Source organism: Carcharhinus amblyrhynchos, chromosome 3 (assembly GCF_965287045.1).
Source record: "Carcharhinus amblyrhynchos chromosome 3, sCarAmb.v2.hapA, whole genome shotgun sequence".
In the NCBI taxonomy this organism is placed as follows: Eukaryota; Metazoa; Chordata; class Chondrichthyes; order Carcharhiniformes; family Carcharhinidae; genus Carcharhinus; species Carcharhinus amblyrhynchos.
In genome coordinates, this window is record NC_137326.1 from 40,653,595 (window position 1) to 40,667,337 (window position 13,743).

Here is a 13,743-nt window from a genome sequence, read left to right on the forward strand (position 1 = left end):
GGCCAGGTGTGTTTGCCTTGTGTATCTTCGGGAGGCAGTAGAGATCTCCAACACAAGGAGTATGTGGGATGAGAGCATGGAGGGTGCTCTGAAGGTCCGGATCAAAAGTCTTGATCAGTCTGTTGAGTTGACGGGTGTGTTCTTTGGTCGGACCTGCGGGTAACTGTCTGTAGTGTTCCTCGTTTTTCAGTTGTCGGTACACTTCTCTGCAGTAATCCACTCTGTTCAATCTGACAATGGCCCCTCCTTTGTCTGCTGGTTTGATGACAATGTTGTGGTTGGTCTTGAGAGCGTGGATGGTGTTGCGTTGTGCTTGGGTGATGTTCGGGGCTGTCTTGTGAGTGCAGCTGATGATTCTGGTGTTGACGCACCTCCTGATGGCTTGGGCATACATGTCAAGTGGAGGGCAGCAGCCTTCCGGAGAAGTCCAATTAGACTCTCTCCTCTTCAGTTGCTGCACTGTGGGTCTCTTTGTTGGCTGTTCTGGTTCATTGACTGTCTCATTGTGTTCGCTGTTGGCCTCTTGGGGTTTGTGAAAGAACTCCCGCAGCCTCATTCACCTGATGAATTCCTCTGTGTTTGTTGCGAGATTGATCCATTGATTCTATTATTCACAGAATCCCTACAGTGCAGGAGGCCTTTTGGCCCATTGAGTCTGCACCATCAACAATCCCACCCAGGCCCTATCCCCGTAATCCCACATATTTACCTGCTAATCGCTGAGGATTTTTCACAGTAACTTCATCGCAATGTTAATGTAAGCATTCTTGTGTCACTAATAAATAGATTTTAAACTTGAAAACTTTAATTCCCCTGATACTAAGGCCAGAATTTTACCAGCATGGGGTTGAGCGAAGCTCAGAGAACAGCATTTTCCTTTGGCCTCGGGCGGGATTGTACCAACCTCAGGCAGATGCCAGTAAAATTCCACCCTAAAGGTCAACTTAGCATGGCCAAGCCACCTAACCTTGGCAGAAGAATGATGCAAGTTTACAAGGTGACAAAAATAGCGGAGAAAGTATTTTTTCCAATGATCAAACTGGATCTGAAATGTACAAAAATACTTCAAAAATCAAAAACTGCAATACAAGAATGTAAAAATTCCCCAATTCTGATTGCATGAGAGTATGTAAAATCTAACTTGGGAATTTAAAAGCAGCAGCTTCATTTTTGTGATCTGAAATTATTTAATTTCACTAGTTCTATCTAAGATGGCCATTTTTAATGCAGGACAAATAGGGAAGCCTCAGAAGGCTAAATTTATTTTCACCTCTCCTCCACTCCCAAGATTATTTGTTGCTGGAATGTGGTCCCACCCTTTGGTACCTTATATAAGTGGCTGATGTTGCTGCATAATGAGTGTTGGCAGGCTGTCTAACCTTGGGGGCATTAGGCTGAGAACAATCTGTTCTCACCTTACGCTCATGTACATACGTGTCTATCAACCCACCATCTGAGATCAGCTAAGTCAGCACAGCCGGGCATCAAACTTGGGACTTTACTTGTCAGCGTGCCTCAATCAGTGAGCACAGTAAGAAGTCTCACAATACCAGATTAAACCCCAACAGATTTATTTGGTAGCAAAAGCCACGCGCTTCGGCAGTTCCCGCAGTCGATCAACAGTTCTGATGTGCGTGGCTTTTGCTACCAAATAAACCTGTTGGACTTTAACCTGGTGTTGAGAGACTTCTTACTGTGTTTACCCCAGTCCAACACCAGCATCTCCACATCATGTCAATCAGTGATACCATGGGGAGAGTGAGAGGCTAGTATTATCTGTAGGAATAATCTACCTTGGTGTTCATTGACGTTTTTTCTCTAACCATTATTAAGCCACTGAGGTAGATGAAAGGGTTTGACTGTTTTGCTGCAGGCTTTTAATTATATGTGACTAACTGTCTTTGTTGATGTATAGAGGTGTCTAACCTGCAATTCTTATTTTCATGTCATTAAGCAATAGGGGGTTAAGCCAATGGACAAAACCCATATTCAGAGAGAAGATGGACTGGTGCTGCTATAAATTGAAGATTAAGACTCGCTAGGTCGCAATTTTACCACCTGCCCGCCACGGAAATCGGAGTGGGCGAGGGGTGGCCAATGGAGAGGTCTGTTGACCTTGGGCAGGACTTTACGGTTTCGGGACAAGCAATGCCACAAAATCCCACCCTATGGAATTAGTCAGGAAAGAGAAATCTTGGTAGCAAAGCAATAGAGCTGAACAGAAACAATAAGTGTGAACAATTAATGCACCAAAATAAGTGGAAGAGAAGGATACAAAGTTCACAAAAAGCAGAGTTTGAGAAAAATCACTTACAAAGAATAAGATCTAAGAGGGAAATTTTGACATACTTTTTGGAAGTAGAAAGAACTGTACTCACATTACCAGCCTCACTAGCTCTCCTCCACCATCCACCTACACACACACACACACACACACACACATAACCCCTTTGGTTGTTGATGTAGGGTACACTGATTTTCAAATGCTCCCAAGGATACATTGTGCATCGGCGTAAATGTTTTGTGCTTCAAACCCATGAACAAATTTTAAAAAATGCTTGACAATGACCGGCTTTCCTCCGGGCGCTCCAGTTTCCTCCCACACTCCAAAGATGTGCGAGTTAGGTTGATTGGCAATGGTCAATTGCTCCTTAGTGTCAGGGGGATTAGCAGGGTTAAAACATGGGAGGGGATCGTGCCTGGGTGGAATTGCTGTCGGTGCGAACTCGATGAGCTAAATGGTATCTTTCTGCACCATAGGTATTCAATGATTCTGTGACATTCTATAGATAAAGGATTAAAAAGACTTAAGGAATACATCTGCTTAAAAATCTTATGGCAGAGAACAAAATCTGAAAATTTAAGTGTCAAAGGATGGTATAATATGCCATGCCATTTTCATGTTTTTGAACAGGGTAAAAATGTCAATTTTTCATTTTCTGAATAGTGTATTGGACTAAACATAGGGACATAGGAGCAGAAATAGGCAAATTCAGCCCTTTGAACCTGCTCCACCATTCAGTCATGGCTGATTTCTCCATGATCTCAAATCCACCTCCCCACATGTTCCCCTTAGCTCTTTTTTTATTAGAAATATATCTATTTCCTTCTTGAAACCATTCAAATGATTTAAAAAATGATTTAACCCAAGTATGTTGAGCTAAAGATGTCTCATGTCACTATGACATTGAACTGGTCTGTAATTTGCTTTTTTCCCTGCAGAGGGCGTATTGACCACTTAGTGAAGTTATTTGTAGCCATTTATTCCATTGAGAACTGAGCAAATAGTCGCACAACCAAGATAAAGAAAGACTTTGAAAACATATTTTCTGAATTAATAATTCAGGCTGGTTTTGTCTTTCCTGTTGAAGTAATTGATTTACTTTGGACCATAAAGACTCCTGGCAGAATCAATGCGCCAAGAATAGCTAATAATGAAAACAAAACTTGAAGATGGTTCAAAAACATTGGAAAATACACTCATCATAGCTTGAATTGAAGCATCAGATAACAGGTAGAAAAAAAAAACTGCAGATACCAAAATTATGTGGAACTATACTCCAGAGTTTGAAATTGTTGATATTTAGGATAAATTTACTGTAATTTGGAGTATTAATCTGATGCATTGTGTACTAAAAATGTAATTACAAACGTATTTTCTGGTTCTGTGCGATTCTTAACCTCACTGTTTAGATTCTGTATCTGTAATTTACAGGATATTTTCTGTAGCTGTATCTGTATTTGCTAATTTTACAAAGTACATTGTGTGTTCAGGTGACACGCAAAGGAAGAATTCATCCCACTTGAACACAGGGACATGAGAAATAGGAACAGCACTGCACCACTTGGCCCTTTGAGTCTGCACTGCCATTCAATAATGTCATGGCTGATCTGATTGTGGCCTTAACTCCACTTCCTGTCTGTTCTCCAGAATGCCTGCAGATGAAAACTCAGGGCTGAATGCATTCACAATGACCAAGCCTCCTCTTCTCTCTGGTGTCAAGAATTTCAAAGATTACCAGCTCGCTGAGAGACAGATTTCCTCCTCATCATCTTTCCTAAGAGATACCTTATTTTTAATCTGTGCCCCCTTGTTCTGGTTCCCCTATGAGAAGAAATATCCACTCACCATCGACCCTGTAAAGCTCCCTCAGAATCTTGCATGTTTCAATAAAATCACTTCTCATTCTTCTAACCTCCAATGAATATAGGCCAAACCTGCTCAATCTTTCCACATAAAACAACTCCTTCATCCCAAGAAACTAGTGAACCTTCCCTGAACTGTCTCCAATGCAGTTTATTCCTTCTTAAGTAAGGAGACTGCAACTATGCCCAGTACTCTAGCTGTGATCTCACTAATACTCTCTATAGTTGTAGCAAGACCTTTCTACTTTTATACTTGATCCCCCTTGCAATAAAGGCTAAAATTTCAATTATCTTCTGAATGAATTGCTATACCTGCAAGCCAACATTTTGTGGTTCATGTACAAGGACATCCTGATCACTCTGTACTGCAATATTCTGCAGTCTCAATTATAGAATCATAGAATCAGTACAGCGCAGAAGGCGGCCATTCGGCCTTCTGCACTGGCCACAATCCCACCTAGGCCCTATCCCTGTAACCTCACATATTTACCCTGCTAATCTCCTAACACGAGGGTTAATTTATCATGGCCAATCAACCTAACCGGCACATCTTTGGACTGGGGGAGGAAGCCCATGCAGACATGGGGAGAATGTGCAAACTCCACACAGACAGTTACCTGAGGCCAGAATTGAACCCGGTCTCTGGTGCTGTGAGGCAGCAGTGCTGACCTCTGTGCCACCCTGCCGCCCTTACAAATTTCTTTCCATTTAAATGATGAACAGTGCTTCACGTTCTTTCCATCCCAAAATTTGGGCACTTTACAGATTTGATGTATGATTACTCTTTTAAAACTGGCCCTTTATATATAGACAATGTCACCAGGTACTTTATTCTCCATACAGTTTTTCCATCCAATTTCTCACATTATCTCTCCATTTCTAAAGGCGTTTCATCAGCTTTCAATGCGTGGGTAGCAGTCAGTGGTACTCTAATGTGACTAACTCACAGGTGACAATAGTGCAGCATCAGCTTATGCTCCAAATTTGCCACTGTTGTTGCTCCAACATTTGTCTTGCCGATGAATTGCGATTCATCAGCATGTCAGTATCTTTAGGTTGTAACATTATTATCACATGCAGCCAAATAAGATGCACTTGGTCAACTGTGGGATTTTAGTTTCTGCAGTTTTTTCCACCAGTTCCGTGTTACCTGATACTTCTACTTAAGCAATGATAAGTGTATTTTCCAATTTTTTTGAACCATCTTCAAGTTTTGATTTTCGTTCGTCCGTCCTCCTTTTGTGATAAGACATTTCTTTGAAATGGTGACATCTTTATTAGTGCCTATACCTTCAGCACTAATTGCTGATTGTTCTTTTGTAATTGGGTGCACCCAGTAGATCAATGTGAACACGGAGGGATTGGTAAAGATAAATGACAAAGTGATAGTAACTTATGTCATGGTGTAAACACACTTTCACGCATTGACTGGGGAAATATGGGAAAGTATTGAACAATACCTGTTTGGTCATCATTGCCCCAAAAGTAAATCAAAGTTTTAAAGGTGACAGATTGTACGGAGGTTTATTGTTGAAGCATCTTTTGAACACACAGACAGAGTGAATTGAATTCAAGTATTCAATCCTCAAACCCCCTTTTCCCATATTATCCCAAGAGGTGTAATTTAGACCAAGTGAGGATAATTATCTTTTACCTTAACTCTGGCCGCTGCCATTTTTAAAGTGCACAGTAAGAAGTCTCACAACACCAGGTTAAAGTCCACTCACCTGATGAAGGAGCAGCACTCCAAAAGCTCATGATTCCAAATAAACCAGTTGGACTTTAACCTGGTATTGTGAGACTTCTTACTGTGCCCACCCCAGTCCAATGCCAGCATTGCTACCTTATTTTTAAAGGGGCCTAAAGCCTTTGGCTGAACGACCAGTCAGTTTCAGGCAAAGGCCCTTTTGATATGTAAATTAGGGCTCTGTATACAGGCAGTGGGTGCACTGTTCATGATCTAACTAGTTCTATGGTGGCAAAGCTAAAAGGGGTTCAATAAAACATGTGATTTTTAAATGATCTTTGTGTAAGTGAGAATAACTCTAGCCCCAAGTAGTAAATTGGTTTGCTGTCACCCTGTACTCCAGCTGGGAGCAATCTCCAGCACCACCGATATTGTGCCTGGAGAGATAATGTGACACTCATCCGGGGGAAAGAATTCATAGCATCGTAGAAGGTTTAGAGCATGGAAAGAGGTCACTTGGTACAACATGTCTGTGCCAGCTGAGAAACACCCAGCCGAATCCCACTTTCCAGCATTTGATCTGTAGCCTCGCAGGTTATGGTAGTTGAATTCACCGATGTACTTAAATGAGACTGGGCTGGAACACTGATTGATTTATTAACAAGCGATCTTCAGGAATTCCAGCCAATTCTCTGAACTAGGAAAACCGTTCCCTCTCGGGTAATTCCCCACTCTGAATCCCCAGACCAGTTGACCCTTACTCTAGTGTGTTGCCCTTAAAGGGCAAATCACCACAAGGATGTGCAAAAGGAGTAACAACTCCTGAGGGATGTGTTAATTCTTGTGTTACACTACTAATCTGGGACAAATTCTGGGCAATAGTAGCAGTATCATAATGCAGTGCTTATTTTCTTCCCATTTGACAATTCTCATCTATCCCATAACCACTGGGCTGTCTCATTTTGGTTTATTTCAAGAAAAATTAAAGAAGGGGTATTTCTGTTCCAGTGAACTTGGTGTTGGAAGAAGATAGGAGGCATTGGAAAAGTTCAGATGTTGCTGATTGGGGTCTTCCAGAAACGCCCACCACCCACCCCGACCCCCTTGTATATCGACACCGTTTACAACAAGTTCACACAGATGTGAACCTGTCGTGGGGGTCTCCCTGGGAGCACAACACTAATTATAGCTAGTGGGGGAGGGGGATATTCCGAGGCAGTTGCCTGGCAATGCCCCTAGCACTGCCCATTGGCACTGCCAGTTTGGCACACTGTGAACCTGCCAACCTGGTAGTGCCAACCAGTAAGAAGTCTGACAACACCAGGCTTAAGTCCAACCAATTTATTTGATAGTAAACTCACAAAACTTTCGAAAGCTTGTGAGTTTACTATCAAATAAATCGGTTGGACTTAAACCTGGTATTGTCAGACTTCTTACTGTGTTCACCCCAGTCCAACGCCGGCATCTCCACATCATGCCAACCAGTGCCAAGGGGCAGTCCCCAGTGGGAGCCTTATGGTGGGGCAGATGGGGATCCATTTAGATATGCTGTTGGCTGATGTTCAATTGTGGCGGGGGTGGGGGGGCGATGCTAGAGATGTGCTGACTCTAACTGGGGATGAGAAGGGTAGCCCCTGAAACCTCCACGGTGGCTTAGGAGGGAGGTTTACTCAGGTTATGATCGCGCCCTTTAAAGATGGTGCCCCAATTTCTGAGCAGCCAGGTTTTGCCAGTATATTGAAACCCCACCTCCTTACATGACTGCGTCATAAAATCTAGAGAGATCTCATTAGATCTAGCGAGAAACACAGTGATTTTCTAGCCAGAAACAACACTCCTGCCATTTTTCGGTAAGATTCAGTAGATGGTGTCATTTTTACAGTGGGATCAGACTACTGCACCTGGATCCAGAAAGCTCCTGTTCAGAATTTTTATGAACACCCAAAGTAAAAAATACTACCTTTACTTACTCAACCTCCCTTATCTCATTCCAACTCTCCATTTCATTAACAATGTGAAGTTGACGCTTTAATCAAGAATATCACCAACTTTCAAAGGTATTCTCGCTGTGTGATGCACGTTCAATTCTAAGCACAATACCAATAAACTCACTTGACTGAAAAGAATAAGGCCACTGGTCCGGTTTTCTTAGGCAAATCATGATCCAGTACTCTGCGATCCAGCTGCAGCCAGTTACTCTGACCTCTATAGGGGAAATAAAAAGGTTGAGAGAATTTGGAGTTTATAAATAATTATATCACGATGTAGTTGTTTTTCTTTAGATACTTTACATATGGCCATTTTATTACTGACTAATTGCCTGATTGCAACAAAGCGATCACATTCTGTCTGCATCCAGACATGTCTAATGGACTATAGGTTTTAATTTCAGGATAAAACTAAATTATTGGGGATACTGGAAATCAAACAAAAACAAAATGCTGGAATTGAAGAAGATTCTGAAGAATAAGTCATTTACCATTCAAAATGTTAACTCTGCGGGCAATTCTCTGACCTCGCCTCACCTTTAGCAGATCACATCGCCCCAGAGAGTAGCATGTGGACCTAAAAATCAATTTAGCTCCCGACAGTTTGCGATTCTCCTGGCCCTAATGAGCATATTTAAAGTAGCATTTAACTGTACGTAGCCCTATCCCGGTGTACAGAATTCTCTGAGCTTTGGGCACAACGCGATAATGTCAATAATCACTACTGGTCTCCACAGGCGGGTACTTGGCATGATGTTCATGCCGGGAGACTCTGGGGGACACTGAAGCGCCTGGGGTCAGCGCATGGGCGGGCAGTTCCCATCAGGTAGTGCTCACCTGGAATGCTGACAGTGCCTGGCAGTGGCCACTAGACAGCCTGGCAGTGGAGAGGGTTGTGCAAGGGTGGATCTTGAAGGTGATGCATGTCAGGGGATAGGCAGGGGGACCCCCAGTGGCAACAGTCCATGTTGGTGAGGCGGGTAGGGCAACATGTCACTGACAAGGGGGGGTCCCTATGTCCATGGGGGGAGGGAGGGGTTCTCCCAGTGCACTGTGAGATGGGGTGCCCTTGTGAAACGGTACCTGAGCACCTTGAAGCCAGGATCACTGGTGTGTTTAGGGTTGCAGCCTCACCTCCACCTGTACTGGCACTAAATTCCCAACTCTCCAAAACAGTTACTGTGTGAGAGAGGAGTGCCATGTGGAGCGTGCCTGAGAGACAAGCGTGGATCCCACCATTATTCTCGCTGTTACGGCACTTACAAATTTTCTGGGAGAATTCTGCCAGATGCAGATGCTGCCAGAGTACTTCCAGCACTTTCTGTTCTTATTTCAAATTTCAGAATGCTGTTTTCAGAACACTGACTAACGCTCCAGTTCTGTTCGTGTCAGCAATTTGTGGCTTCAAGTACTTAGACAGTCCTGGTTTTATTGAATTGGATTACCCTTGGAAATAAGTTACTCAGTGTTTCTCACAAGTAAAATAAACTCACTAAACCAAATGATACGTTTAAACAGTAACACCATTATACTACAATGTACCAGGAATAGTTCAGCTATTGTAAAGTTTTTGAAAACAAGTCTACTGAATGGAAATACTACAGTTTTGGTGGTTGGCATAGTAACGATGTTTCAGAATGAGTCCTGCCACAGGTGGTCCTTTTGTTCTAAAGACATGAATTGGTTTATTGAAGAACATGGCAAACGCACTGTGATTGAGCTGCTGTTGTCATTTTTCTTCAGTGGTGTGAGATAACAATACTGGAGACAGCATAATTAAGCACACCCTTAGTATAATAGCTGCCATTGAATTTGACAGATAGATTTCACAGCCGGGTAAGTTACCCTTTGCCCAGTCAGTCTTTTTAAATAACTTGGAATTGGATTTGTTTCTTTGGCATAGAACCTATGTGACAATGTGCCTACACGTGAACAATGGATTGCTGTTCATTACAAGCTGAAGATTAGCAGATATTTAAATTCCCCAAAGATTTTCAAATAGAAGTTAACAGTTCCTCGAATGACATGTCACTAAAGTGGATTCCCATCACCCAAATACAAATTCCACCAAGTTTACAGTTTTCGGCATGGGTGTAATGTTACAAATACCACTAAGGGGTGAACTTTCTGATCCACCTGCCGCGGGAATCGGAGCGGGTGAAGGGCAGACCATGGAAAGATCTGTTGACTTCAGATGGGATATTCCGGTTTCAGAACAAGCGCGGCTGGGAAATCCCACCCTTAATGAGTCGCATAAATTTGATATTTTCATTTCAGCCCAATATTGCTGAAATGCTCTGATGTGATATTTTAATAAAATCATAGTACAGTACAGAAGGAGGCCATTCAGCCCATTGAGCCTGCACCAACAACAATCCCACCCAGGCCCTATCCCCATAACCTCACGTATTTACCCCGTTAAGCCACTCATCCCTAGGACACTAAGAGGCAACTTAGCATGGAAAACCTACACATCTTTGGAGCGTGGGAGAAAACTGCAGCACCCGGAGGAAGCCCACACAGACATGGGGAGAATGTGCAAAGTCCACAGTCAGACAGTCACCGGAGGCCAGAGCTGAACCCGGGTCCTTAGTTCTGTGAGGCAGCAGTGCTAACCACTGTGCCGCCCCTGACTGCGTGTCTCGAGAATTTACTATGAATGTATTTCACAATATTCAATTATTTTTGGATGGCAAAACAAGTTATTTTCATGCAGGAAACAGGTGCCTCAATATTCAAAAATTAGCATTCTCCTTCCTCCATAACTTGCAGCACCACGAGATGGTAAAATAATAATGGCGAGAGCCATTACACATCGCTCAAAGTAATGTATTAATTTATCTCATTTTAATTGCAAAGTAGAATCGTTATCCCCACAGGAGGCTCATTTTTGCAGACCATTTAAATAGTGCTGTGATATATTTGAGAATGGAGTTACTCCCAGCTACACATGATTAGCATATTACAGTAAAACATTTGTGATGGGGGGGGGGGGGGGGCGGTGGTGGGGCGGTTGGTTTGCCAGCCAGCTGCAAGATGAGCATCATTAACTTGTTCAGTTTTACAGGAAATTAGGGAATAATCTTCCACCTTCCAGAGTTTAAAACAGGATTCTCCCATGGTCCTTTGCCAAGATCAACAGGGCCAAGACAAAGGCTGCACTCAGACTAGCGGGAAAACCCATTAAACAAACAGTGCCGAATTGCAGCAAGTAGGTGCTAACAGAGCAAGTGTCTTTTCCCACAATGGGGGCTGACGTCTTGTATGACTTCACAGTTATTAAAATAGAAGGAGGAAACTTTTGAGTCTCAGCAGCTGTTATGAATGCACATTTACCAAGAATGCATTAACTAGCTAGAAGTTCCTTTAAGTGAAATTAATTGTGTGCTTTGCATCATGTGAGCCAACAGAGGCAGCTATTTTAGGAACATTGCTAATCTCCTGTGAGCGTTCAGACCTGTGCTATCATTGTCAAGGAGAGCACAGAGCTATCAAATTCCAGGAAAAACTTCACTCATCCCATACAGGAAAGTAGAATTAATTTCTAACATTATGACAAACTTGTTGCGAATTTTGGTTGCCAAAATCACGCCCAAGGAGGGCGTTGCAATAGAATCAATAAATACAACGCTTTGCAGTTGTAAGTTTGCAAATGATTGCAAGGTTGGTGGCATAGTGGACATCTTGGATTGCAATGGGATCTTGATCAATTGGGCCAGTGGGCTGATGAATGGCAGATGGAGTTTAATTTAGATAAATGCGAGATGATGCATTTTGGTAGATCGAGCCAGGACAGGACTAATTCAGCTAATGGTAGGGTGTTGGGGAGAGTTATAGAACAAAGAGATCTCGGGGTACAGGTTCATAGCTCCTTGAAAGTGAACTCACAGGTGAACAGAGTGGTGAAGAAGGTATTCAGCATGCTTGGTTTCATTGGTCAGAACACTGAATACAGGAGTTGAGACATCTTGTTAAAGTTGTACAAGATATTGGTGAGGCCACATTTGGAATACTGTGTTCAGTTCTGGTCACCCTATTATATAAATGATATTATTAAACTAGAAAGAATGCAGAAGAGATTTACCAGGATGCTACCAGGACTTGATGGATTGAGTTATAAGGAGAGGCTGGATAGACTGGGACTTTTTCCTCTGGAGCATAGAAGGCTTAGAAGTGATCTTATTGAGCTCTATGAGGGGCATAGACTAGTTAGATAGCCAGTATCTTTTCCCAAAGGCAGGGGAGTCTAAAACCAGAGGGTATAGGTTTAAGGTGAGAGGGGAGAGATACAAAAGGATCCAGAAGGGCAATTTTTTCACACAGAGGGTGGTGAGTGTCTGGAACAATCTGCCAGAGGTAGTAGAGAGATGGATACATTTTTGTCTTTTAAAAAGCATTTAGACAGTTACATGGGAAAGATGGGTATAGAGGGATATGAGCCAAGCACAGGCAAGTCATTAAAAAAAGGTGGCATGGACAAGTTGGGCCAAGGGGCCTGTTTCCATGCTGTAAACCTCTATGACTCTGATGGAAATTACAAAGTGGCTTTACCTTCAGAATGCTGCATAAGTTATGTTTTAAAAAAAACAACAAATGTTGGGCTTTGGGTCTGTTTTGAATGGGATCACAAGAAATAAACTGAGGGTTGAATGGTTTCCAGAGACGCCTGGCATTTCTAAGAACAAGATGGTGTGCAAGATAATGTATTGTACAATGTTAACATGGGGTACAGCTTCTGCATGCCTGTTTTTTTGCATCCTGTTTTTATTCCAAGTTGGTTCCAAGTTGGATTCCTCCCTTTTTCAGCTTTTCAATCCCAACTGTTGAGAGAAATGGGTGTGTAGAATTTCACACTTTCCCACAGTGCCAGTTCCAGGATGAAGTATTATTGAGTCTCGACCCCGGCTATATTTTTTAACCTGAATATGAATCACAAAACTAACAACTGTTTGAAAATTCATTGTGTCAAACTTGACAGCAACAAAGTTACAGTCTTGACTAAGACCCAAAACCACTGGAATAGGGGATGGGTTGTTGATAAGGGCATTTTACCAGAACACTCTTCAAGCAGATTAATTGATCCTTGCAGGAAAATGTGTCCAATTTAGTCTTATGCTTTATAACATCAGTGAAAATTAAATACTACAAGTCAAAATATCATTAAATATCAGACCAATGGCCTCTAAGGAGTATTCATTTTTCCAGTAAATTATTCTCTCAGCTCTGTGGAACATTGTTCAAGTTTATATTTGTTATTCTGGTGAGCTCATATGGCACCAGCATAAACGAGGGTGTGCACTGCAAATACACTCAAAGGAAATGCCCTAATGTTCAAATCCACCAGATCATTGCAGTACATCACTACGCTTTGTAAAAACTAATTATGTTAGTTCAGTCTCATGTTATTTTTAGATACAGAATGGTGAAATCTTGTAACATGGAAGTGTTTGTGTGATTTTACTGTTTGCACATATGTAATAGTATTCTTTTTAGTGTATCTTTGCGCACACACTTTTTTCCCTCTGCGGAATAGTGGGAGAGTGTCAGAAGAATTCCTGAGCTGACTGTTAGCCTGTTGAACTGTGTTATGAGCACTCCTTCTGTGACCAACAAGTTGTACTTGAACCAGGAGCTTCTGGTCCAGAGGTTGAAATGCTGCCATGGTGCCACAGGACCTTCTCATAATAGCATAATGCCAATCTAATCTAGCATATATGACAAAGAGCAACGTGGCATCAATTGAATTTTGTCAAAATATTCACTGCTCAACTGCATGCAGCAAGAATGAGCTTTATTCATTAATCATCATGTTTATCAATGTGACAGACTTTACTCAGCAATTTCTAAATGATGCTGTTTCAGTTCAAGTACCAGTTTCTTTGGCGCTAACACAGACTATCTTACGTGGTCGCGTGCAATTTT

General features: G+C 42.2%; 1 protein-coding gene across 2 annotated transcripts in view; it reads right to left on the reverse strand.

The window, feature by feature from the left end:
* Positions 1 to 13,743, reverse strand: part of LOC145339010 (FERM domain-containing protein 4B-like) — a 317,833-nt gene that overhangs the window by 128,286 nt on the left and 175,804 nt on the right. For both annotated transcript variants that reach the window (XM_080183444.1, XM_080183436.1), the window contains exon 4: positions 7,946 to 8,038. In XM_080183444.1, coding sequence (XP_080039570.1) covers positions 7,946 to 8,038 — 93 coding nt within the window. The remainder of the gene's footprint in view (positions 1 to 7,945; positions 8,039 to 13,743) is intronic.